The 25,271-nt window shown below is 42.9% G+C and overlaps 2 protein-coding genes across 6 annotated transcripts in view; one reads left to right on the forward strand and one right to left on the reverse strand.

Annotated features, from left to right (window-relative positions):
• Window positions 1-8,734: 8,734 nt before the first annotated feature.
• Window positions 8,735-11,091, forward strand: insm1b (insulinoma-associated 1b). The gene has a single exon (XM_028395245.1). It carries the CDS (start codon window positions 8,949-8,951, stop codon window positions 10,410-10,412), a length of 1,464 nt encoding a protein of 487 aa, XP_028251046.1. The 5' UTR covers window positions 8,735-8,948; the 3' UTR covers window positions 10,413-11,091.
• Window positions 11,092-13,090: 1,999 nt separating this feature from the next.
• ralgapa2 (Ral GTPase activating protein catalytic subunit alpha 2) overlaps window positions 13,091-25,271 on the reverse strand; it is a 70,979-nt gene continuing 58,798 nt past the window's right edge. For 2 of the 5 annotated variants that reach the window (XM_028395215.1, XM_028395211.1), the window contains 2 exons: window positions 20,401-20,522; window positions 13,091-15,667 (listed from right to left, as the gene is read on the reverse strand). In XM_028395215.1, coding sequence (XP_028251016.1) covers window positions 15,510-15,667; window positions 20,401-20,522 — 280 coding nt within the window. In that variant the 3' untranslated portion in view covers window positions 13,091-15,509. The other 3 variants (XR_003669452.1, XM_028395213.1, XM_028395212.1) reach the window with 3 other exon arrangements.

Consider the following 25,271-nt stretch of genomic DNA (forward strand, 5'->3'; position numbering starts at 1 on the left):
AAAGCTCCTGGGTTTGAAGCTGCAGGCAAGCGGGTCGAGGGTGGGGAGGGGGGGTTAGCTAACGGATGGCTGCCCGGATGATATAAAGTAAACAGCAGATAACTCCCTCATTATATAAAAATGCTCAATAACACAGTGTGCTTCCTAACAAAGCTGGTCTCCGGTTGATTATGGAGTTAAGCTGCCGGAGCGGCCCAGTGAAGCGAGTCTGTGGCTGGGCTTACCATCCATCCAAGGACAGCTTGTGTCTAACACCAGGCCTCCATACTCTCTCTGAGCTTTGCTCCTGAGTATTGAGATTTAAAAATTAAATGAAAAAAAAGTATAATCCTATTCCCTCTGATTTCCAGTCAGATACTGTGTATTTTTCATATCTGTTGATATTTAGAGGAGAACTGGGAAATTAGAGCATCTGACAGGATATCAAGCACATCCTCTTCACGCTAGACAAGTTTCAGTCTCCTGATCAGGTTGGATATGTCCTCTGAGCTTCTGAGAGCATAATATTTGGAAAATCAGACTCAAAAACATAAGAACCGTGGTTATACCAACAGACATCTTGTATGACACTAAGCTCTATTTGGGATGCTAATGTGCAAAAATGAAAACACTTATTTCCTCCAGCTGGCATTAAACCCCCTCATATACAGCTTTATACTTGTGGTGCGGCCTCCCTGCATCACTGTCATCTCCACTAATGATGGATCCCCCTGATGATGAAACGATTAGCTCACAACCGTTACTCCAACCACAAAGCTGGACAGGTGATAGATGGGCTAAGTGATAGACTACGGCGGTTGGTTGGGTGGGGGCTTTGTCTTGGATCTCTGACACCTTCTATCTAGTGAACTATACAACCCCCACATTGCCTCAATCCAACCCCCTGTTCCCCCCACCAGCTGCCTCTGACCCCTCATCATAGCCCTGCCTCTGCTTGCCATGTGCTGGGAGTCAAAGGGTTCCCACCTATCGTTCATCAGAATGGAAGCCCACCATCTCTTGCACTAAATCACAATCAATCGCTTGGCAGACAGAGATGGATTGGGACACACCACGACCCTGTACCTTTCAGGGAGGCCCCCCGCCCTCCAAAGGGCTGCTGTTACTAACAAATAATAGAGGTGGTTCTAGGAGGAGTGTGCAGGTCAAGTCTGCCGCCCCTGGAAGGAAGTTATCACAAAGCAATGGAGGGAAATTCTTTTCTCTTTAGGAACAGTGGTCATAGTGTCGAACAGCATGTCTGACAGAAGGCAGAGAAGTTCCAGTAAATGCTACTTAAAATCTATTTAAATATAATTCAGTGCACATTTCTGAGTGAGTCTTATGATAAGCCTATGAGTTTTAATGTGTATGAATGTATGAATTCAGTTCTGTACCATCAGTGAGCATCCTGCCCCTTTCCCCCATTTTCTTCTTCTCTCAGAAAAATACAATCTTGACATTCTGCTGCACATCATCATGTGCATTTGAAGAGTTGATGTCTAGTGCTTCCTGATTTACTTTACAACAGACTGAGTGATTGCATCATTCACATGAGCATTGACAACAAATATCATTCAGACATGAAAAAGTCTCCACAATGCCATAACACGATGATTGGGAGTGAAAGATCTTATTCTGTATTCACTGCCAAGGGCTCAAGGAGGATCATTCACATGTAGATGTGTCCTTCTGGAAGTGCCTCAGCTATACAATTTCCATTTAGATAAGGTGTATACACAAATAAAGAAAGGACATCGGGTTCTTCATTTGATTAACTAATCATAGTCTTTGTAATTCCACTCGGAGACCTTGAAGGGCAGTGCCGGGCTGTGCACCCTGATTAGCCAATGCATGATTGCTGCTGCAATGGCACAAATCAGTTCAAGTAACTCAGCTCCATACACTGCACAGTGGCAGTGATTAAACAGGCGATTAAGACATAGAGAGTTTCTGCCTATTTAATCCCTTTTCCCATTGTCTAAATAGATAGCCACAATGTAGTCCCTGATCAGCAATAACTGAACAGTACAAGAATTGGAGTGGGAGGTGATTAGGGTCTTTAAAGCTCCCTGGAGTGTGGCTGCAGGTTGTTTGTGATTAGCTTGAACTTAAAGGTACATTCTGTCCTTATTGCCTCTTGCAGGACCGGGGAATTCATTATCTAGGTCTTAAGCTGAAAGAGAAAAATATAGACACACACACACAGCCCCAAGACACAAGTGAGAACGGAATAATCCACATTTGTAAAAGCTTCTGATTCGCAGCATGCTGACAAACCAAACAAAACACTTCTCAACCTCACGACTCGAACCTCAAAGTGCTTTAACCCTCTTCCCACTTCTCTGCTAGCCCTCTTCATGTAGTGCAGTGGTGTCTGTGTATCATCTGAAGGCTGTATAGAAACTCTACAGCCCCTCTCCATGACTGATCTCTTTTGATAGAGCTCATTATGCAAACTGCTCCCAACTCCTACCGCATAATTAGTGCTTAATTAATTTGAGTGAAATCTTTCATCTGTCTGTGTCCGGTCAGCTCCTTCCTTCCATTTACAACATGATATTAATTTCAGAGGGGGGAATGGTAGCCCAGCCGATGAAAAGGCTGATATAATTAATCAAGTACTGTATCTTTTTCCTTCATTTTTGCAGGAATAATAATAAGTGTGATGAGCAGAGTCTGATTAACCCTATTATGCTCCCTAATTAGGGTGATCATTTAATAATCAAGGAAGCAGCACAATTATAACAGAATGCAAATTATGCCATCTAATGAAGAGTGTGCCAATTCTGGGAATTCTTTGTTTGGAAAATGTGGCATTCCCAAATCAAATGTCAAGAAAAGGTTCTGATTTTAATGTAGATATGTTAAGGATGTACTTAATAGCAGGGCTCAAATGTTTTCAAGGCTATTTACATTTCTCTTGTGGATCTCTGCACAGAACAGCAAAAACAACAGGAGAAATTATTTAAATAATTAGCAAAAATATATATATTAGTCACTGGTTAAAACGAGTGGATTTAAAGGGATCTGATATTATGGCAAAACACTAATATACACACTATAAGGAATAGTGTGTAAAATGTTTACAATTTATACTCTTTTGTGTGCATAATCACTGACAAATATAAGTCATTGTGTTTTTGTCAGCTTGGAAAGACTGCCATCTACATATGGAGAGGCTCCTCTACCACCTAGCCTGCCATGTTGTACTGTTTACCCAGAGTAGACAAACTGAACAATAACTCTAAAAAGACAATTCAGGTTTATTTTGTTGTTGTTGAAATGTCAGCTGATCCTATTATTGATTTTGCAATCTGCAAACTCACTACAAGATGTCACTTTAAGCAAATACTGGTCCTTTCAGCAAATGTGTGGCTAGAGAGTTTAGCTTAGCTTATGAAATCAATTGTTTAGTAAATAGTATAGTAAAAGTATTTTTAGTAGCTTCCCTGGTAAAAGTAAATTCCATACTTGTTTCTACTGCAAAGTTAAGCCACTGTAAATCATGATATAGACACATTAAATCAGTAGTGATCTTTCAAGCAAGTGACTGTATCACCACAACAGTGATAAATAAAATGATCATCATAATGTGAAAATAAACTTTTTGGGTGCATATCATCATTTGTCTGAGAGGACAGCAAGTTTTATTTCCCATCAGCCCTTTGTGTTTACGAGACAGCTGCCACTGTAAACTGAAGGGGAGCAGTTCAGCACCACGGACAGCAACCAGTCCTCTGCAGTGATAATGCCGGGTGGACAAACAGATTGTTTAAAGCGTAACTGTGTTTAATGAAAGAAAGAAACTGACAGTTATGTATTTAACTGAGATTTTCACATCTAATCATCTAATGCATGTTTAGATGAATGGATAACAGTCCATAGATAAATGATGTGGCCCATTAAGTGAGCAAGAGTCCATCTTTCATGCTCCTCCATGATTCAGCTGCTGTCTACATTTTTATCAAGATAATGGCGACCTCATATATGGAGTCTATGAGGAGTAGCGTTGATTTCATGGAGTCATTAACAATATAATTATAATCTTCAGGAACCCAGTGATCAATGAAGAATTTTTTTCTTTACTATTAAGCCAAATGCCTGTCAGTGAGATCCTTTTTATGCAGGCTACTCTTGTTACAGTGAGCATGCCTCCTCCACTTCTTTGTATCTGTGAGGTGTGTGAATGCACGTGTGTGTGTGTCTACATGAATGTACTTCAATTTGCTCCTCTTTACCCCCATAGTGCAGCTGTGCCTCAGAGAACTCTTATGAAGTAATTGAATGAGCTGGGGGCAGGGAGGGGGGAAACCTGTGGCAGTGAATGTGGTGCCCGCTGGCCTTATTATCTGTAATACGGCAGCCGCTCTGCCTGTGCTTTCTCATCCACTCATGAATACAGAAATGAATGTGATGGACGTCAGAGGTGAACGCAGAGGGGAGAAACGGGCCAGAGCCTGTTTTAATCAGCTCCCAGATAGAACAATCACTTTATCCACCTCCACAGCTCAGAGGTGAATTACTGTTTAACATTCCAGGGCATGCTTTCTGACAGCAGACTCCACCCCAACCACCAATGGACTGCAGAGATTATTGAGAGACACTCTGATGTTTTTGATGAGTAAATTAGAGCTAAACATACCCCTGGGACTCCAGCGACTGATTTATAAGAAAAGAAAATCTGCTGTTGTCCCTTTGAAGGCTTTTGTTCATATATATGTGTGCCCACACTATAACTACTAAAAGCACCTATTCCTCTTATAAATTATGCTGTATGCCTTGGATTTCTAATTCCAGTCTAATGGAGGGCTGCAGAAAGGACCCTACTGTTTGATAGCATTTTAAATATATAATATATATATATATATATATATATATATATATATATATATATATATATATATATATATATATATATATATATATATATATATATATATATATAGCAGTTAATAAAATATGTAATCCAAAGAGCTTAGAGAGAAAGAAGAGAAAGTCCAAATTGCTACTCAACTACAGAATGAAATATTGTTTTAGGGATGCATTACAGTGCAAAATGTTGCTAATAACTGTTAAATAAATCATCCTGGTCATTCAAATTAACACAAAAATCCTGAACCCAAACCCCCTAAACGCTCAGTGGCTAAGTGACTCCCAATGTCCCTGCAGGAATCATAAAGGCCAGCTTTTTTTTTTTTAAATGTCATTAAAGCTCAGAAACATTTGCCTTTGTCATCACAGAGTCATCAGCATCATTGACAAAAGTACAGCCATCAGGGACATTCCCAGTCATGCCCATGAGATCCATTAGTCTTAAGCTCAGAGCTATACCACTTTACAGAGCATTTCACAGTAACCTGGTCTCATGGGCATCCTTCTAAAGTACACTTTTAAGTCTAGACAGTGACCTCTGTGTTCTAATGGCCAAACAAGCAATTTCTCCATTGATCTTTGGGGTGCTATAGTCCGACTTCTCTCCCTGAAGCTTACAGCGGACCTTTTACTATTGTTGTTCCTTGCAGGTGCAGTTTGACTGCTGTTTCATGGTGACATCTTGAATTCCCTGAGATTGCCTACATATGGGGTTTTCTAAGAGAAACCACTCAACAGGAATAAAACCTGTGGCTCCCACCTAACTGTGGTGAAATTGTAACAAAATGGTCAGCTGACACCTAAGGTATCATCTGCATAAAATCAGATTGCGTGGAAGATAGATGCAATGATTTCTATAGTGGCAGTAATGTTTACCACAGGCAACCATAATCTTTTTTATGCAGGGAATTGCTGCTCCTGAAAAACACTGCACACTAATTATAAATCAAGCAGCCAATCAGTATCACTCAACATAAAATAATAATAATAAAAAACAACAGAGTGTGTTTGCCCTGCTAAAAAGTTCTGGTAATAAACAAACAAGAGGAAAACATGGTGGAAGCAACATGCTAACAAACAGGTGGATTTAAAAAAACAAGCAAACAAACACAGCAGCTGAACAGAATGAGATGGGTTTGTAAAGAAAAGAGAGGACTGCTCAGGTCTGTTTTCCCTCAGCAGAGATTGTTTAAATGTGTTTTGGACCACCCTATTTAGAAGTCTATTTAAAAACCAATCACTTCATTAAACTCTGGCTCCTTTGTTCTACTGTGTCATTGTTCCCTTGTTGGTTCCTGCCTGCCCTCAGTTTTTGGGGACAAAGGCTGAAGCTGAGGCAGTGCTGTGTCTACAGCCAGTCTGATTAAATCTGGATCCCTTGCTGGCTCTCTCCATGGTGCTGAAAGAGCCCTCTATCAGATTACAACCGGCTAGAATAGGACCTCAGCTAATCCATTACAATAATTGATTGACAGTGCATTGAAGGTGGCCCTGTAGTGAGCACCAATTACAGTCATGTCCTATTGCACTTTCAAATTGGCTTCGGCTGGCACAGCACATGGAGGCGATTATTCATCTGTGGTTTCTGTACAACTTACTGTGTAAGTGTAATCTAATCTGTGTGAAATAGCCAAATTGCTCCACAGATCCCTCGGTAACCATGTTTAAGAGGAGAAAATGGAGAGGCCTTAAAAATGGAGCTTTAGAGGTGAACCTCCTCTGTGTCCTCTAGATTAATCCTTCATCCTGTAGGTGGTGCAATGAAGTAAGTGCTGAGTTCTGCTACCAGAGGTTCACAAATGCATTAGTTTTTACAGTAGACTTGCAGTTTTACAGTTAAGCCAATACCTCCTATAGGCCTACAACAATTCAGGCATCAGCTGTAAAAGACTACTGATAAAAAAGATAAAAGATTTTAGATCTAGTAAAGGAATATGATTTCACTTCACAGAAAGAAAGTCATCCACAACTTGCTTATTTAAATATCATCAACAAATTAAACTCTAAACTTCAAAGTCTTTACATGAACAGAGCAGCTTGCAGGAAAGAGGAATATGAGAGCAACACATGGAGTCCTATAGCATGCGGTAAGGTTTTAGCAGGATGTATTTGCGCCTGCATTAAAGCAGCTGCAGCTGTATGCTAATGAGGCGCCTATGCTTCCCCTCCGCGCAGGGCAGCACGCGCCACTGAGCAAACACGCGCATGCGTCGGTGTAGCCAAGGCCAGCACACCGGCCCACGCGCCACACAGAAATTATCTCGGGGGAAAGAGGAACTCGTTAAAATGCCATCAAAGCGTGTAGCCCCAACAAACCACGACTAATAGACCAACAGCCTGAAAGAACAACAAGTAACCGAGTAGAGCGATCAAACACGGCGTTACCCGAACAGAAAGAATCCTGAAGGACAACAAAGACATGTTGGGCCGACACACAAACACTCTGCAAACTTTTCAGAAAAGTTCAAACTTACGCCACTGAATTAAAAGATGTATGTTGAAAAGTTTAAATTTTGTTTTAACTTTATTTTTTAACAAATCATTTAACCCTCTGTAACCAACATAACGGTGTGTTTTCAGGCAGGTGAGAAGGCATCAGCACACAGAGGCCTATTGAAAGGAAGGCGCAGGCCTGCGGCTCAGCTCCGATTGTGTAATTATTTGACTTGGTCATACTGCAGCTTTATGCAAATGAGGGGAACAATGTACGACGATGGAGATTAATTCCTCCCTGGTCTGCCGACTGAAAGGGAAAAGAATGCACTCTCTGCCAAGTGGCGCACTGCCGCATACATTTAACCATTCTAACGAAAAAAAAAGCAGACAACTATACACTACGGGAGACATGCGCAGAAACTATTGTTGGAAAAGAAAACAGGTGGAGGAGAAAAGTCAGTTTTAAACAACAAAATCTTTACTTTTTAACTCAATATGAATCAAACTTTTCACTTTTTTTCCTGCATATCTATACAAACACTCCCAGACTGTAAACAGCATCACAGGCTCCAGTATCTGTGCGCTATTTTCCAGCACAAGCCTCTGCTGCGGCCCTCTTTGTCTGGTGCACTGATTCCGCCCAGCACGCGTCTAACTGTGGGCCAGCTTGGCCATGGGTCCCGTTTCACAGTTAAGAGGTCAATTTGCCTTTCAAACGAAAAAAAAAAGACAGGATATCCAAGGACGGGCAGACGCGGCTATTGTGCACAAAGACCAGAGGGCCTTCTTATTACTTATGTATGCAGCGAGATGTCTGATTTATATGTCGAGTTAAACTACCGAGACAGACACGTGCCCTAAAATAAAGAAACACTCCCTCTACAGTGTTTATTTAAGACGTAATAAAATAAAGGTCAATAAAACTGGCTTTCTTAGTTCGTTCTTGGGCATGCGTAATGTGCGTAAAGGTCGTGTGTAAAAAGAAATGATGAACAACTGTGGACCATGTGGAGGTAAAACAGTCCGGGGAGACACGGGTTTTAGTGTCCATTAGGTGAATTGCCTCTTCACAGCAGAGATAGAAAAGAGACAGAGGTTTTGGTTTGTATTTAACCAAGCTTGTCTCACCCCGTCTTAATTCTAAATTGTGATGATTGTGGCGGTGACGGACATTTCCTTTTGGCAGCTCCGAGGCCCCCAGAGGAGAGCCACAAAGCAGTGGCACGTGTGCATTTGTGTAGGGGCCCATCAGACCGTAAAAAGAGGAGGGTCCCGGCGTGTGCCTCTGACGGGGAGGGGCTGAGCGCACACATTAATGTAATAAAGCGCCAGTACATCTGCTAAGCTATCTGCACATCCTCCAACGAAATCCACCAAACCCAAGCTCTGAGCCCTCCCACAATAAAATCCACTGGGATCTTGGTTTCATCCGATTGGTCGAGGATGCTGCAACAGGGGGGGGCGAGAACAATAGCATCATTCTGGCATAAAAAGAGTGGAGCTATGCCTTGGAGACGAAAACATTTCAGCAACAGAAGGATCGATATACTGGGGAGATAAAGTCCCATAAGCTTCTAGTGTTGCCATATTTTAACAAACCTGGATACTCCAGACTTCAACCACCTCCCCGAAGTGCCTTTCTGCTGTTACCCGCCAAGATGCCCAAAGGATTCCTGGTAAAAAGAAACAAGAAATCTGCACATGTTTCCTACAGGACTCGGTCAGACGAAGATGACCTCCAGGAGCCACCGACCCCAGCTGCCTTGCCGAGACAGACGGACCCCTCCCCGCCGATGTCCGTGGCATCCAGTCCGGACCGCGCCTCAGCATCACCAGACTTCACCGAGGCTGATGCGCCGGTGCCAAGACTGGAGAAACCGGCACAATTCGGTAACCCAGAAGCGGTGTGCCAAGCCCTCTACAGCCCCACCCGGCCCATCAGCAAGGAGCACGACAGGGGATATTTTGAGCGAAGTTTCAATCTGGGCTCGCCTATTTCTGCCGAGTCATTCCCAACACCCGCCTCCCTCTCCGGCCTGGACCATCTCCTGTACGCCCCGGTCGATCTAAAAATCGGCACCAGCAACAGCAGCCGCAGCGGCACCACCAGCAGCCTCCCGGGACCAAGCAACCGGGTCGGCACCAAAAGACCTGCAGCTGATGGAACAGAGCGCAAATCTAAACCCGCCTCCAAGAAACCCAAAGCCATTAGAAAACTCAACTTTGAAGACGAGGTGACGACTTCTCCCGTGCTCGGTCTCAAAATCAAAGAGGGGCCGGTGGAAATGAAGCCGAGGACGCAGTCCTCCGGGGGAAACAAACCTTTAGGGGAGTTTGTGTGTCAGCTCTGCAAGGAGGCTTACGCGGATCCATTCTCTCTGGCTCAGCACAAGTGCTCCCGCATAGTCAGGGTTGAGTACCGGTGTCCTGAGTGCGACAAGATGTTCAGCTGCCCGGCAAACCTTGCCTCTCACCGCCGCTGGCACAAACCCCGGACCACCGGCACACCGGCGATGCCACCCGCACAGGGCATCAAACCTGAAATGGCCAAAATGCAACCGCTAGGTGTCAAGTCAGTCTCCGACGAAGCCAAAGACATGAGTGACAGAGACACACCGAGTCCAGGTCTGTCTGAATCGGGTTCTGAAGACGGCTCATACGACTGCCAGTTCTGCGGGAAGAGGTTTAAGCGACAGGCATACCTAAGAAAACACATCATGGGACACCAGGTCCTGCAGAAGAAAGTGCTGGAGGAGCACGGCTTTCAAACCAGCGACCGCGCGGCAGAGCAGGCTCCCGTGCCAACCTCCTCTTCATCAGCATCAGCATCATCTTCATCATCATCATCATCATCATCCTCAGAGGAAGCCTCAAACCAAAGCCCCCTCAATCTGAGCCCCGTGGACTGCCTGCTGTGCCCGGTGTGCGGGGAGAGTTTCACCAGCAGGGCCGGCCAGGAGAGACACCTGCGCCTCATGCACTCCTCCCAGATTTACCCGTGCAAATACTGCCCCGCCACTCTCTACAGCTCGCCGGGGCTCACCAGGCACATAAACAAGTGCCACCCCTCGGAGAACAGGCAGGTGATCCTGCTCCAAATGCCGGTGCGCCCCGCCTGCTAAAGACAACAGAGAACTCGTGCCTTTGATTAAGGGGGAAATTAAAAAAAAGGAGAAACAAAAAAAGTGGCTTTGGAGTTAAAAGAAAAAAAACACACACAAAAAGAGTTTGTGATGCTCATTGCCATAACTTTAGGCCAATGAAAGGCAGGGCGGGTTGATGTTTAAGTGGTGTCTTTTCCATGCCAATCAGTGATTGTTGAATGCTTCTCTCTATATTTGAATTACATATAGGCCTATTTTGAGATTTTCTGTCTCAAATTAGTTTATCAAGAAAAAAAAGAATACAAAGCGTTAGTTTGACTGTTAAAGGGTATTTTTCTAGGACAGCACATTCTCAATGATAGCTTCTAGACCTAAGAAATGTCTTAAAATTCTCAGAAAACCTTAACCCCCATCAAAGCCTTCTAAAATCACCGACCGTGATTGCTCTCTTATCACTGCAGCTTTACGCTCGTTTGTGACTGACAGAACTTTGTCTTGATGGTGGTGGTGGTGGGGGAAAAAGAGTGACTGAAGAATTCCCTGTTTAGTAGAACCACAAATGCCTTTAGTATACAGAAAGCCTAGTCCGAAATAGCCTACATACACATCCAAATCCCGCTGTATAACTGCCTTAAAAAAAACAAAAAGTCAACATAGATTGTTTTTAATTTTGAATGCTGGCACATATTTTATTATAATTATTGGAAGATTGTTGCAATATTTTTCATCATATGTTTATTTATTTATTTATTCTAATTATTTGATGTAACTTATTGTTGTGTTTGTTGTGATTTTTCCTCTGTGAATCGTTCTGGCAGTTTACATGTCGTATAGCCAAAATGTTTTTTTTTTTTGGTTTAGTTTTTTTTTCTTTGTCAAATTTATGAGTTGTGCTATCTGTCGTGAGTCGGGTTTTAATCTTCAATCTCCACAGCTCTTGCTAAAAAAAAAGAAAAAAAACGTAAAGCTCTTACCTTAGATGCAATCTTTTTTAAGGACAAGTTATTTTTCTTAAATGTTGGCTTTTATAGCGCTTTGATTGTATGTGTATATCGTTGTTGTCTATCGAAATAAAAAAAAAATATTTTCAAAAGGACACGTGGTCTCAGTGTGCTTTAACTGTTTTCAGTGTGTGAAGAACATCTTACAAAAATCACAGGTTAGTTATACCTAAAGTGTGGAATTGCTGACTCAGATGAATTTAGAGGCCTAAATTTATTAAAAAAAAAAAATGTTTTCCACACTTATTTGTTTCTCTTTTTTGGAAAGTCTGGTTGATCATTTATTAAATGTTAGAAAAATAATAATAAATCCACCCTAATATGTTGCATAAAGCTCTCTGATCTTCTGGACATAAATTGTTTAAAAAACATTATTCTGTGCGCACTATTAAAAACTCAACATCTTAATATAAGATTTAATTTTCCAAAGATGCTCCTTCAGCCTATTTTTGGAGGCTACGTCCACGCAGGAGAGGGAAAGAAGCGCAGTTTTGTTCTGACATGAGTTCTAAAGTGCGGGCCTCTTACCCAGCATGAGAAGCAATACTTTCATTTCACACTAAAAGTTTGAACAATGTGCGCAGTCAGACCCTGAAGCTCTCCTCTCTCACATTACGTGACTCTCCAAACCCTATTTAGTCGTCCTAAACAAGAAGAAAGAAACCTCAGAACAACCTTTTTTTGGTCAGATCTTTGCCTTCGATCAGACTTCCTCTGCGTAAATCATGGCTGTATTGGCTCACTAGACGCCGTTTCGCTGCCATAGAGAAGCACTTAGGACCTAATCATAAATTCCCTCCCTAATACCTTGTCAGGGCATGACAGGAGGACAAAGAGGTGGTGGATCAGAGCTCACCTCTGGAGCAGTAAAACATCTGTCTGGTTTGAGGAAACTCACACAGCTCGATTTCCAGCTGATTTAAGACTAATACGGACACAAGTGGCTTCATATCTGACCCCCAGTACCCGTAAAGCATTGAAATTGGCTGTAATTTAGCAGGCAGCTTCCCATTGTGTCACTTCAGATTTAAAGGTACATGCTGTCACCACAGAGCTGACCTCACAGTACTACCACTGATGTAAAAAAAAAGAAATCCTACAAGTCTCCTCAGTCTGATTTCCTGCTTCAGTTCTCATTAATATAGACACCTGCCCAAGGCCAAACAGAAGGAAGTTTTTAAATGTCACCTCTTATTGAGGCAACAGGGACAACACACCAAGACAGACCTGTGAAAAGTGACTACAGCCAGCACTGCAACATGAAATAATACAATCTGGTAGTAATCATGGACAGTGTCAGCGTGTTCTTGTGTAATGTATCTCAGAGTCAATGAAAGAAGCAAAAAGCGCTGAGCCCCGTGAAAATGAGGCGACATTAGTTTTGGGGCTCCAATTACAGTCAAGTGCTTTTCTTGCATCTTTATCAAGCTCAAAACAGGCAGGGCACCCGTAGGTGCTGCAGCTACTGCACCTGTACCTCCTGGTGAGGTTCCATTATGCTGGCCTCCTCTAAACAGGGCTGAGCAGCAGGAGAGACAGATGGGAGGAGGGTCAGGTTACCCCTGATGGACCAGGGTCAGGAAGCCCCCGTAGTAACAGCACTATCATGGCAGCACACATAAAACCCTCACTGGCGACTCGAAATCTGTTAGCTGATGTGTTTTTTTTGGGAGAGAAGAACAATGAACAATCAGCAGAATTTCAAATTGATTTAATGAAATGTTTCAATTTCCACATTTCTAATAAAGATAGCAGGACTTCGGTCATTAAAAACAGTTTGATATGTTGACAAGTAATGATGAAATTTTCAAGCTTTTATCTTCTTTCTCTTATACAAAGATTATATTACAGGCATTAATATATTTATAATCAGAGGGCCATGAAGCCCTCAAATTTGACACAATGTACAAGGATTTCTAAAATGAGAAGAAAAAATATCATACTAAGACTAGCTCATTTTCTTCACACATATAAAGACACACACTCTTATCTTGGTCCTAACTAACACCTCCTAAACCACCAAAAGGGGAGCACAAACCCCTTCGACAGACATCTTCTATCATCTACAATCTTTAGATCAACACCCTGGGTGGTTCCTTCAAGTGGCTTTGGGGAGAATAAAAACCAAAGATGTGATCCAGGCCTATAAATCTATACATTCTTCAAAAGGACAACAACAAAAACAAAAGCACAAACAACAGATCTGTCGCTCCTCCTGCTGTTTGGACCCCCCCAATATTTTTGTGGGGGGAATGAACAAACAAAAGGACGTGAGATAGATGTGTGTGAGACAGAGGAGCTTGGAGAAAGTAAGGCATAGTAGTGCAACAGATGGGGATAGTGTTGCAGCTTGGGTGGAGCCCTCAGAGGGTGTGTGTGTGTGTGTGAAACACCTGGCTACCATGACAACCCGAGTGAGCAGGTTGGAAGAGCAAGCGAGCTGGGCTAGCTGTTGCTAGGAGGGCTGTTAAGAGTTGAGCTCTGGCATGCCATCTTAACCCCCCCTCCCCTGGTGCCTCAGGAGGCGACACTGGGAGAGAATCATGGGAAAGAGGAGGAGTCGGTGCCACTCGATTTCATTCACAGATAAAAGACAGAGCAGCACACCAACCTATAATGAAGACTAAACAGAGAACCCCACGGTTCCAAATCCATCTGTTGTTTTTTTGTGTTTTGTTTTGTTTTGTGGGAAGCAGAAGACACTGACCTTTAGAGACAGAGGGGAGGAAAACACAAGCAGGGACGCAGGGTGAGCAGGGTTTGTCCAACATGATGATGATGAAGATGAAACTTAAGTTGGATCGAGGGGTGCCGGGGTGATGTGGGACATCATCTTAGAGGACAGACGTTACACAGGCACTGTGAGAAGCTCCCTCAGAAACTCACATAACATGCACACACGCACACACACACACATAAACACACACAATCACACACCAGTGCATGAAGTTAAGATTCACCTGAGGCTCTGGCGGCATTTTTCCTCTAAACTGCACATGAATACATAACAATACAACACAACAGCAAAATAATTCATCAAATATTCCTCTCTATATACAATCTAACAAACAGAAAATAAAATTTAAAGCAATTTACATCCATGAACAAAGAGTAACATTCAATGCTAACTGGGAGAGTGCAAAAACAGAAACGTTGGAATGTCGATGTCTTCGTTTCACAGGACAGGGAAACTGATAGCAGAGGAAAGAGACAGGAGGAACTTATTCAATTACCGGACATGAGCCTATGTTAACGACATCAGAGAACAATTGCAAATGCAGTCTTTTCTCATTCCAGCACAGTTGCATAAATCAAATTCTGACACAATCCATTGGAATTCATTTAAAAAGGAAAATGAGAGTGGTAAAAAAAAAAAAAAAACAAACAAATTTCATTTCAGCTTAAGTTAGAAAGATGTCATTGATTGTCCACTCTGGGTTCAAAACAATTAAAAAGCCTCTGACTGCACATACTGCAGGGACTCAGGAAGTCTGTGCAGCAGTGCAGGTGAGTAGAATCATTCACGCGACACGTCAGTCTCCTCTGCTGCAGGGAAATGATCTGTGTCATTCTGTCACTGATTGACAGAGAGGTTGCAAAAAAAAGAGGTAAAAAGGCAGACATTTAGAAATGGATACCAGTTTCCTGTGCAGTTTTAGCATGATGCCATTTGTGTCATTCAGTGCTTCATTACATTAGATGTTGACATAGATGAGATGCAGAGTAAAACAGTCTCCCATTCCCTTACTACCATAAGAACTTTATGCATTTTTTGTGCACTGAATGTGCACTAGAAAATAAAAAATACATTTATATTACACGTTGCTTTAAGACTTCATAGTCAAGCCTTCCTATTTTGCTGATTCCTAAGCTGAAATCACCAGGATGAACATAAATAGCTTCTCAATTAACAAAGTTATCAACTGAAATGTGTCGACAAAAATCAATGATTGCCACATAAATAAAAAAATTGCATTATGCTCCAGTTATATGACACAAAATAAAACCCAGAAAAATAAAGAACAAAGTCTTGCAGTCACGGCTGGGTGTGTGAGGTTCTTCGAGAAAAGATTAAAGGCTGCACTTGGGGGGAAAAGGGGGTGGGTTCAAGAGCTCAGTTGGAGGACTTGCTTATAGCGCTGGCTGATCTGCGGAGTTTTCCAGAAACTCGGTTCTTTGTGGCACGGGGCATGGTGGGAGACACCTGGTCGACAGAGTCCGTCTGTGGTGTTGCATTTCCGGCTTCGGTGCTCACACTGCCGGTGAATGACCCTGGAAGAGAGATAGAGGGGGGGAAAAACAATGATGGCAGGAGACAGAGAGATGATCAGATGTGGCAGGGGTTCAACGGGCTTTGTTTGATTGTTGTATATCCCAGCATGCTTTGTCATGCATGTGGCTTCTCTCCCAAAACCAAGATTACCCATAGTGTAGGATTTACACCAACATTCACAAGTTACAAACTGTAAAAAAAACAAGGGTTAGGATTGGAGCGTGATTTACTCCTGAAGCCATTAGAATTAAGTTTTGGGAAACATGTCAGAAATTACATGCCCTTTTCACATGCTGGAGAAAAGCAAAGCTTGTTAAAAAAGAAGCCGCCTTTATTCCCAACAGTCCGCCCAGATGCTTATATGATATAAAAAATGAGAGGCAACCTTTGCGGCTAAAAAAAGTATTCAGTTCACAGTGTGACAGCAGAATGCTTTGAATGAAAATAAAATTACACACTACGCTCTTGTTGTAAACATGTGGAGCCTTTGTCAAGCATTGTTCCTTTTCACAAAAACTTCACATCAATGATTACGGGATGGCAAATAGTAATAAGCTGGGAGGTGGGCATGAAATGCTGGTGAGGACAATCAAGTATTGTGAACGTCCACTTCCTCACTGTGTCTCCGACCAAACCCAAACTACTGGCCCCCCACCCACCTCGGCCTCATGCCTCGAGTTTAAACAACTTTTCTGCTTTGTTGAGATGGCATCTGGTTGCCTATTTTCTTTCCTATCCTTTTATTTCCTGCCATTTTTTCTGAGGCATCTCAAGTTGCAGTGGCTAAAAGGAATAGCAGATGGCTGGAGTAACAGACACTCAGCAGCACAGTGGACACCGGCAGCATCCAGGGCCACAGCTCACTGGGAAAGGAGGCTGGGCTGTGGATGAAACACACAGTGTGTGTATGTATTGTAAAGGCCTGCGCGGGAGGTGAGGGGGTCTGAACGTGCAATTCTCAAATCTGCATATGAATATATATTAAAAAAAAGGGACGGGCTTGGCTACAAATGTGGGAGGCCACATGGACAGAAACTAAATCTGCATTCCTGGGTTCTTCTACTCATTCCTACAGTAAATTCAAACTAAGAACAGAATATATCTTCTGCATTAAAGGTAATATACACAGACAAATAGTGTTCACCACACACTAAACCGACTTCCATTTTTTTTTAGCCACCATCGCTCCCACTGTGGTACTTAATGACTGTGGTTGCATCACTTTAGAAAGTATGTTCTTCATGGTATGGGTTCATATAAGAATTAATTTTCCTGGAAATAACGAAGTTAAAAAAATAACCCAGATACACAAAAGGTGTGCGTCTTCATTATCACCATTATAACAAATCACTTCCGCTCCAAGCTCTAAGCTAAAAAACTGCTTTACGGTGAGGTTCATTTCAGATGGAAAGAAGAACAGAGAGACAGAGAAAGAAAGAAAACAAAGAGTCTTTAAATGGCCCTGCTATCCCATTGGTCCCCACTGCAGCAGTTCAAACAAGGCTTTAGATGACAAAGACGTCTTCCAGTGCGGCAGGTGTTAGTCTCAGTCTGCCCCAGGCAAACAGGCACACTCCAACAGGAGGAAATGAGGGGGGTGGAGGGATTGAGGGGAAAAAAAGGAAAGAAAGAAAAGAGAAAAGTGTTTGCTGGGGGAAGAGATAAAGGCGCGCCACATGCAAAAGCGAGGGCCAGAAGTGTAGCCGTATTGTTCATGCTGCTACTTAGTCAGGTACTAATTGTCCCCACCGTGCATCACTCTCAATTACCAGCCTGGTCTAAACAGTAGGACACCCCCCCAAATAAACAGCCTGGTTTCTCTGTCCTTTTCCCTTTGTCAGATCACTCAGTAAATAAAGCTTGGTTAGTACTGAATGAAAAAGGCCAGCCAGGATGAGTGAATGAGAGAAGGGCAGGTAGGCTGCTCGACCAAAAAACAAGCTTCCAATCTGACCGGGGCTTACCTTCACCACATACAGTATTTGGACCTTTAAGATATTTTTAATCTAAAAGGGAAGAACAGAGTAGAGTATCATGTGAGAAAGCAGTGGACACACACCAAACCACACTGACCACAGCAGAACACAACACAACACTGCTGATCTACAAATCCTCTGTGGCTAGATTGAGGGACATTCAGACAGTGTGTGTGGCGTTGTGGTTAGTCGTCACTGGAAGGTTTAAAAGTCAGAGAGGGTTAACTGATTCTGTGATGAGTTAATCAACAAGTGCCATTTTGTTGGAGGATACCTTGAAGGCCATGATGTCTGATGGTACCTGGTAAACTCTTAGATTTCAAAAGTGTGACAGTTTTGAAATCCAAAGCACGAATGAAGGGCCGTTCACATGGAAACAACAGTCTGAGAAACATTTACCACCAATGTTACAAGTAGAGAGGGTTAGGGTGAGACAGTAAGAGATGCTGGGGCACACCAGAAACTCATGGGAGCTTTTATGTAGTTTTATCCAGAGAGAAGAATCATTTTCAGTTAATCATTAAAAAAATGTCCACAAAAAATAACAAAGATAGAGAAGCAGTGCAGGGTGTAACAGGTGGAGCACTGTGGATGGAGTCTTGGGTCCATATGATGGATGGACTAGCTCATGCAGGAAAGCGGTGATGCTAGAGTGAGGTTGCAGGGGTGAGAGTGAGGTCACATTCAGGATCAGGACGAGGTGATGAGAGATACTGACAAGCCAAGAAGGTATGAGATGGATAGTTGACAGGACTGGACTTCGGTTGTGTCTTACAACAAGCAAAGGAAACACTGTAGGGGCCCTTTATTTAGCAATTAGCATGCAGGAGTTGAACTTAAATTCAAGACCTGCTTTGCATTTACAAAAAGGTTAAAATAAGTGCATCCCCTTTTTATTTGAAGGTGGTAGGGTTCACAGTGACCTAAATGAATGGATGGATGTTAGTGGGGTCGTGGCTGGGCGTCATGCCTAATGTGGAAAAAGCAGGCAGAGTCTTACAGTCCAGTTTGGCCCAGGGGTACTCCATGTCCCAAACCATCCCCGGCCAACGCCTGCACGCTGTCATGGAGCATGGATGACATGTTAGTGGCAGCAATGGGAGTCAGAGCAGAATGGATGGACAGGCAGATGGATGGACAAACTCGCATTTACAAACATTCAAACACACACACACACACACAAACACTACTGCGCAAACAAAAGGCATGGGAGAGCAACAGCACACTGGAGAGGGGTGAGAATGAGAAGCAGTATCAACCAGCCATCACAGCCACATTGCAGAAATGCCTGATAAGACACAAGAGGATTAAGCAACAGTAACAAAACATAATTACATACATTATATTTAGTGTATTAGTCCTGATGAATTACACAGTAAACTCACTGTACTGTTTGAAAATATACCAGTTAACAGAAAAACACAAACACAAATGTGGTGTCTACACAAAATAAAAAAATAACGGATTTTAGAGCAAAATGCTTTGCTCAGTTCAGACTCTGGCTAGAGCAGGATTTGGGCGGTATCCCCCTCTAGCTTTTTTGTTAAGGACTCTCACTTTAGCTGCCCCATATGTCCTTAGTCTTAGTTCTGGCCTAACCTTTCTTTGAACAGAAGATAAACACTACTTAAAGATAGGAGAGACCAGGCTTTTGGAAATTACACAATGTTTCTTGTTAACTCAGCTCGTCCATAAGGCCCTGTATCTTCCTTTTAAGCTGTGTCTGTGCTGAGGATGAGAGGGGGTGCCTAGTGTGGGGAGATTTTACACCTCAGCAGGAGAGATGGGCCAACAGTATGGTAATGTGGCTGACCACCTCTTGCCTCCCTGAGTATCACACCTGCTCTCTCAGTATCTTCAGTATCTGAAGTCCGACACAGACGGGCACAAACACCCCCAAAAAAAATGTAGACAGTTAATTTTCACATGCCCGCATAACAGAGAAAGAAATACTGCATTCCCCCTAAACCAGCTTTAAAACGTATAAGCCCTGACAGATTCGAAAATGACAAGACATCTATGGTGTGGTATTGTGGAGTGCTTTCCTTGTCAAAACAGAACGTGTGCCAGGATCCAATAGAGTGGAAAAGTGCAATCCTGTATTGATTTCAGTGCTGTTGCAGATCGATTAGAGCTGGTACAAGTAGGAAGAACAAGATAAGACACGTTTTCCATTCTATTCATCACAGACTGATAAGAGTTCTTTGCTGACATCCGCAAGCGGCTGTTTGTCAGTTGAATCTCTTAAGTGTTGGTGAATGAGCTCATGGACACACACACACACACACACACACATACATACATGCACTTTACAACTGCCATTTATAAGGCTGCTTATATTCATAGGAAAGTAATTGCATTGAAAGATGCAGTTTAAAAAAAGAGATGGACAAAGTAGTGTGAGTGGGGCTTTAAGAAGTAGAGCAAGCAGCGTGTTTGAAGTCAGTTGGACAGCATGAAGAGCCAGGCCTCGTCGTTTGATATTCATCAGTGAGCGTAGGCGTGGAAGAAGGGTGTAGAGGGAATGAGGAAGAGGAGGAGGTGAAGGGGGCTAACAGGTGTGTTGTCGAAGAGAAAGAGAGTCTGATATCAAAAAAAGAGGTAAGAAAAGAAGAAAGAGGGAGGAAGGTATGAGAAAAAAACACACAAAAGTAATGAAGCAGTAGTTTGATGGAGACACAGAAAGAGAGGGGTGAAAGAGGTGCAGTGGAAGGAATGTGGAAGTGGATAGAGGTGCTGTGTGGCTCATTTCTCACCTGTTCCACTCATCGGATAGCCAGGAGAGGGGGAGAAGACCTGTGAGGCGAAGTCTTCAAAGGTCATGACCTCTCTGTGGTTCTGAACAATGGCCTCCAAGTAGAGTGCCCGCTCCTCATAGCTGGTTAGGTTTTATTAAGGAGAATATATATATGTAGAATGAAAACATGGCGACATGTAAAGCTCTAACCTACAACAATAAAACAAATAAATAAAAATAAATGTGTGTTGTACGGATTGAATATTAGCAGTAGTAAGATTTTTCAGTGCAGTATTACATATATACACTGTGAGCTTGGAGAGTGAGAGGTAGCTTTACCAGGCAGAGCAGCTACACCATCAGCAACCCAGCCAGAAGCAAAGATGGAACAATCAGCCGTGCCACACAGCTCCAAATGAGAATGCAGTCTCCAAAATAATGATAAAAAAAAAGAAAGAAAGAATACATCACTACTGGCGTGATGCTCACAACCTCTCCTCTCCTGCCTCTCATCCCTCTCTTCTGTCTAATAGAACCCCTGCTGCAGGCAGCATGTCTAGGACCACCCTCCCCGATGTGCTGCCTGCCACTTCTCCGTGCCATCAGGGGGAAAATTGGAGCCATTTGAAATTCAGAGTGACAAGCAGTGACTGGGGCCTGGGCAGCCAGCATGCAGGATGGATGGCTGGATTTGAAACGAGAAAACTCAGATAAATAAATAAATAAATAAATGAATGTACAAGCCTGCAAAATGGCTGCTGGGTGAGGGCGGAAAACATCCTGATGGCCATTATCATATCATTATCATGGATATATTGTGCTAAGTCTGTTGTGGAATGGAGGCAAGTGCTGGATAAAATATGGTGTAGGGAACTATTGGGGGAAAGAAAGGTCTATCTGATGGCATAATGATAGCAAGCAATCTGAGATTTAACAGTCCATGTGTTTGCACATGATTGAGAATGACTCTGATTATTTTCAGCTGTCTGTTGTAGCCATGTTCCCCTCATTGATGACACCTGACAAATTGCTTGACAAACACACACACACTCACTCTCAAACACACACTGCTCTAGTAAACGGAACAATGATGCCCACCTCCCCCTCATCTCATTATGGCTGGTAGGGTGGAGTGACACTGAAGCTGTTGCTGAAGCCAAGGCTGTACCAGGCTGAGCTGAGATAGGCTGGACTGGGTCGAAAGGCACTGGTCTGGGTTAGATAGATAGGACGAGACAGTGACTGGGCAAGGGGCCTGATGTGGGCACATGCCGCCACAGCAAGGGCCAAGGCAGCCATGACCAATGGCTTTGAGGGGAACCATGGCAAAGCTGGGATGACGGGCACCTGAGCCGGGACACACCAGAGAGTACGATGGCCAAGAAGCTCACAGTGACAGACAGCAATACACACAACGTGAAGACAAAAAAAAAGAACAAAAGACACAAATAATAGGATATGTATGTTTTATCTGTTGACAAAATACTAACCATATTCCTCTAGTAAATTAATTTAAATAAGAGCTCACATTTCACACTTCAACTAGGAAAAAAATACCACAAATTAATAACTAAACCAACTAGAACATTGACTAAATCTTCATTTAGGAGACAGAACAACATGACTTTAAACATGTAAAAGCACAGTTCCAGTTCCAGTCATAGCCAGTCATGCAACGTCATTGTTTCCTGTCACTTGCTGGAAACGGTGTTAGACAGAGTGGGCATCCCAGTCTCTGCTGCCATGGTAACCTGGGTCACAGCTCTGTGCGGTGGGTCATACCCAGGGTTTTGCAGATGACAAATGGAGAGAGAGCATGTGTCTATATAAGAACAAAATATGTCCATTAGGGTGATAAGTAGAGGACAAAATATAAGTGAAGGAAGAGCTTGATAAAAAAAAAGATGTAACTTAAAAGAGAAAAATGAAAAACAAGGAAAGATGGTGAAAGCGAACCTCAGCACAGCATGGGTCAACAGAGCCATATGGCTGTCCATTATCCGAGATGCAGATGACTGCAAGCCTGTTATTGAGATTCCTAAAGCAAATATTGACTCCAGCTGGAGGAGACGCTCTCTCTGACTCTGACACACGCTTCTCCTCCACCACTTCCTTCCGTTGCCCTCTATCCAAGTTAGACAAATGGATTATAGTGGGTGAGAAAAAAAACTTCAAAGAATAAAATGAAGGGAGATGGCATAGAATTAGCAAAAAACGAGGGGGAAACATGACAGGGAGCAGTGGAGAAAGACAGGTGGTAAGGGAGGGCGACTAATAAAAGGTATTTTGGAGATGAGTGAAAGCGAGAGCCATAATCAGCTCACTTAAGTAAATGTACGATGCTATCTGTGGGTAAAAAAATTGCTGCACAGAAATCAGACCTGATGCACAGTGAGGGGTAATCTTGCCTTATCTACCGCACTCTCATTTTTATGCTGGCCTCTAATTGCAAAACCATGGGCACAGCTTTTTCCCCTGCATATGCACAGATGCTGCTATCTCCATCGAGTAACTTAATCAGGGAACATATCTCACACGGTGACGCAAAGACTGCCCGTATCATGGACACCAAACCTGCAAACACTGACCTACTTTTGGGAGAAAATAAGCTTTACAGCTGATGAGGACCTGCACATAATTCATGTTTGTGAGGTTTGGAAGTGGATCACAACACACAAAAGCTTTTATCTCATAAAATCTCACGAATTTGTGCTATAAAAATTCCAATATGGCTAAGGATGAAATATAACAAGGGAAAATGCAGACAGGTCTACATTTTTACAGATGGACTGCAACTCAAGTCACCCGTGACATAACTGTCATTTCCAGCTGAACTGGGTAACAAGCAAGTGTGTGGGAGGAGAGCGTGTTGCACCACTTTGGGAATTTCCAAGGAACCCCTACGTTCCAAGCGGTTGCATTCCTATTAGGGAGAAGAGAGGGAAACCAATGTAATGTCTATGGAGTGTGGAATAGTAATGAGAAAAAACACTACCAGGTCTGAGGTAATGTAAAACAACTTCAGTTAGGAGACAGATCTGTGGAGACATGAATGTTGTCACTGTGAAGAGGGTGCTGCAGCGGTTGCAATAAAGAGAAAAGCACAAATTCAATCCATTAACTACAACATCCACCCATTAGTTTGAATGGACCCTTTCCACCCTGTCCCCTGCTTGCCCCCTATGTCTTATGTCACTGTTGGTGACAGAGACAGTGACTTATGGGTAACAGTGCAGCACTGTAAGACAGAGTCTTACTATTTATACCTGTATAAACATATGTGTATCTGTACACATATTGGTCAACATACGCGTACATGCATATGTATCTTTGGGTGTGTGCACATATGTATACATATGCATGCATGCTGTCCAGATGGCAGGGGGAGTAGCTCTGGGGAAATGGTGGGGGTCAAGCATCTTTGTGGATCAAAGCCAAGGTCAGGGCAGCTGCAGTGGCCCATGTTCAAGGTGAATGGAAGCCTCAGATGGCTCTTCATTAGCAGGCTGCTCCATCCCTGCTGGACCCCATTGGCCAACCACCACCAATCCTCCTCATCATCATCATCTCTCTCCCCCTTCTCTCATCCATTGGGACCTGTCCTGAAAATGCCTGTCCACTGGGATCTATTTTCAGCTGTGCGCAACCGCACCCAGTGCACATAGACACCAACACATGCTCACACATTGCCGTTTGTGCATAAGCAGGGACAATCCACACACCGACACCCTCCATTGACACACGCAGTCCCCCAAAAGAGCCTACGTTGACCTCTGAACTGGTGTCTCTCTGGAGAGCAGCATCCTCTGACCATCCAGCCCAAGTCTTTGTGTTCCCCAGCTGACAAAAGTCCTCACACCACCATAAGCCCCTGACATATAAACAACATCTTTCAGAGCCTTTTAACACACACGGCCAGCAGGGATTATTATGTATCAAGGCCCCAAGAAAGTATTCCCTTACCAAAAGGAGCACTGAATGTGAATATATTCCATTCAATGACACCCATCTGTGTGTCCTTGCAGTCCAATAAAAACATTAATGCATTTCCTTTATCCTGAAAAATTGATTTTAAAATTATTTCTATGCACTGTTAATATCTGATCTCAGTTATCGGGAGATGACCAAAGAACCCACAGACGATATCAAGATTAGCTCTAATTCTAAGTGCCTGGTGAAATAAGATATCAGGAAATGCATCAATGTACAGGAATCATAGCAGCAGGGACTAGATTACTGGTTGAAAGTAGTTTCAGACAAAGTAGCCCTGCCAAAAGTATTTTTTTTCTCCAATATAAAGCTATAAAAGATTGTTCTTGTTCAACAAATTTGTGTACAGACTGCACTAAGTAGATAGAGGTGGTCCAGATTAGGGGTCTTAAGATGCCCCCACAATGACACTTTCAATACTATAGCTGCATTTCTTTCCACTGAAAAGTGACAGAAGTCAGATCATGCTTTCTAATGCCTGCAGCGAGGGTGACTGCCTTTTCTCAAAGACGTCGTCATCAGTGTGAGTTTTAAATATGGCATCACCCAAAGATGAAATAGCCTAATACGTTTTTATAGCAAAAATAAAGACAAATGGAGAAAAGAAAGAGATTGCAAGCAATCCAGGTTTGAGATCAATATTCAGTTGAAGCAAGGTTACAAAACTGAACAATCTACTGATGGAGGATTATCTTCTTCAGGCTACTAACCTGAGAACCACTGACTGTGAAAGTATGCTTATACTCCAACCAAGACACACATTTTTTAATCCACAGAGAGCATGCACAAGTGACCCGTCTAATGATTCTACAAGTTCAATCTAAAAGAAAAAAACATTAAATGTCATTTGAAAAAAGAAAAAGGCTGCCATGCCCGAGGACAATACAATGTCCAGGGGCC

The sequence above is a fragment of the Parambassis ranga genome, chromosome 22 (assembly GCF_900634625.1).
Source record: "Parambassis ranga chromosome 22, fParRan2.1, whole genome shotgun sequence".
NCBI classification, from domain to species: Eukaryota; Metazoa; Chordata; class Actinopteri; family Ambassidae; genus Parambassis; species Parambassis ranga.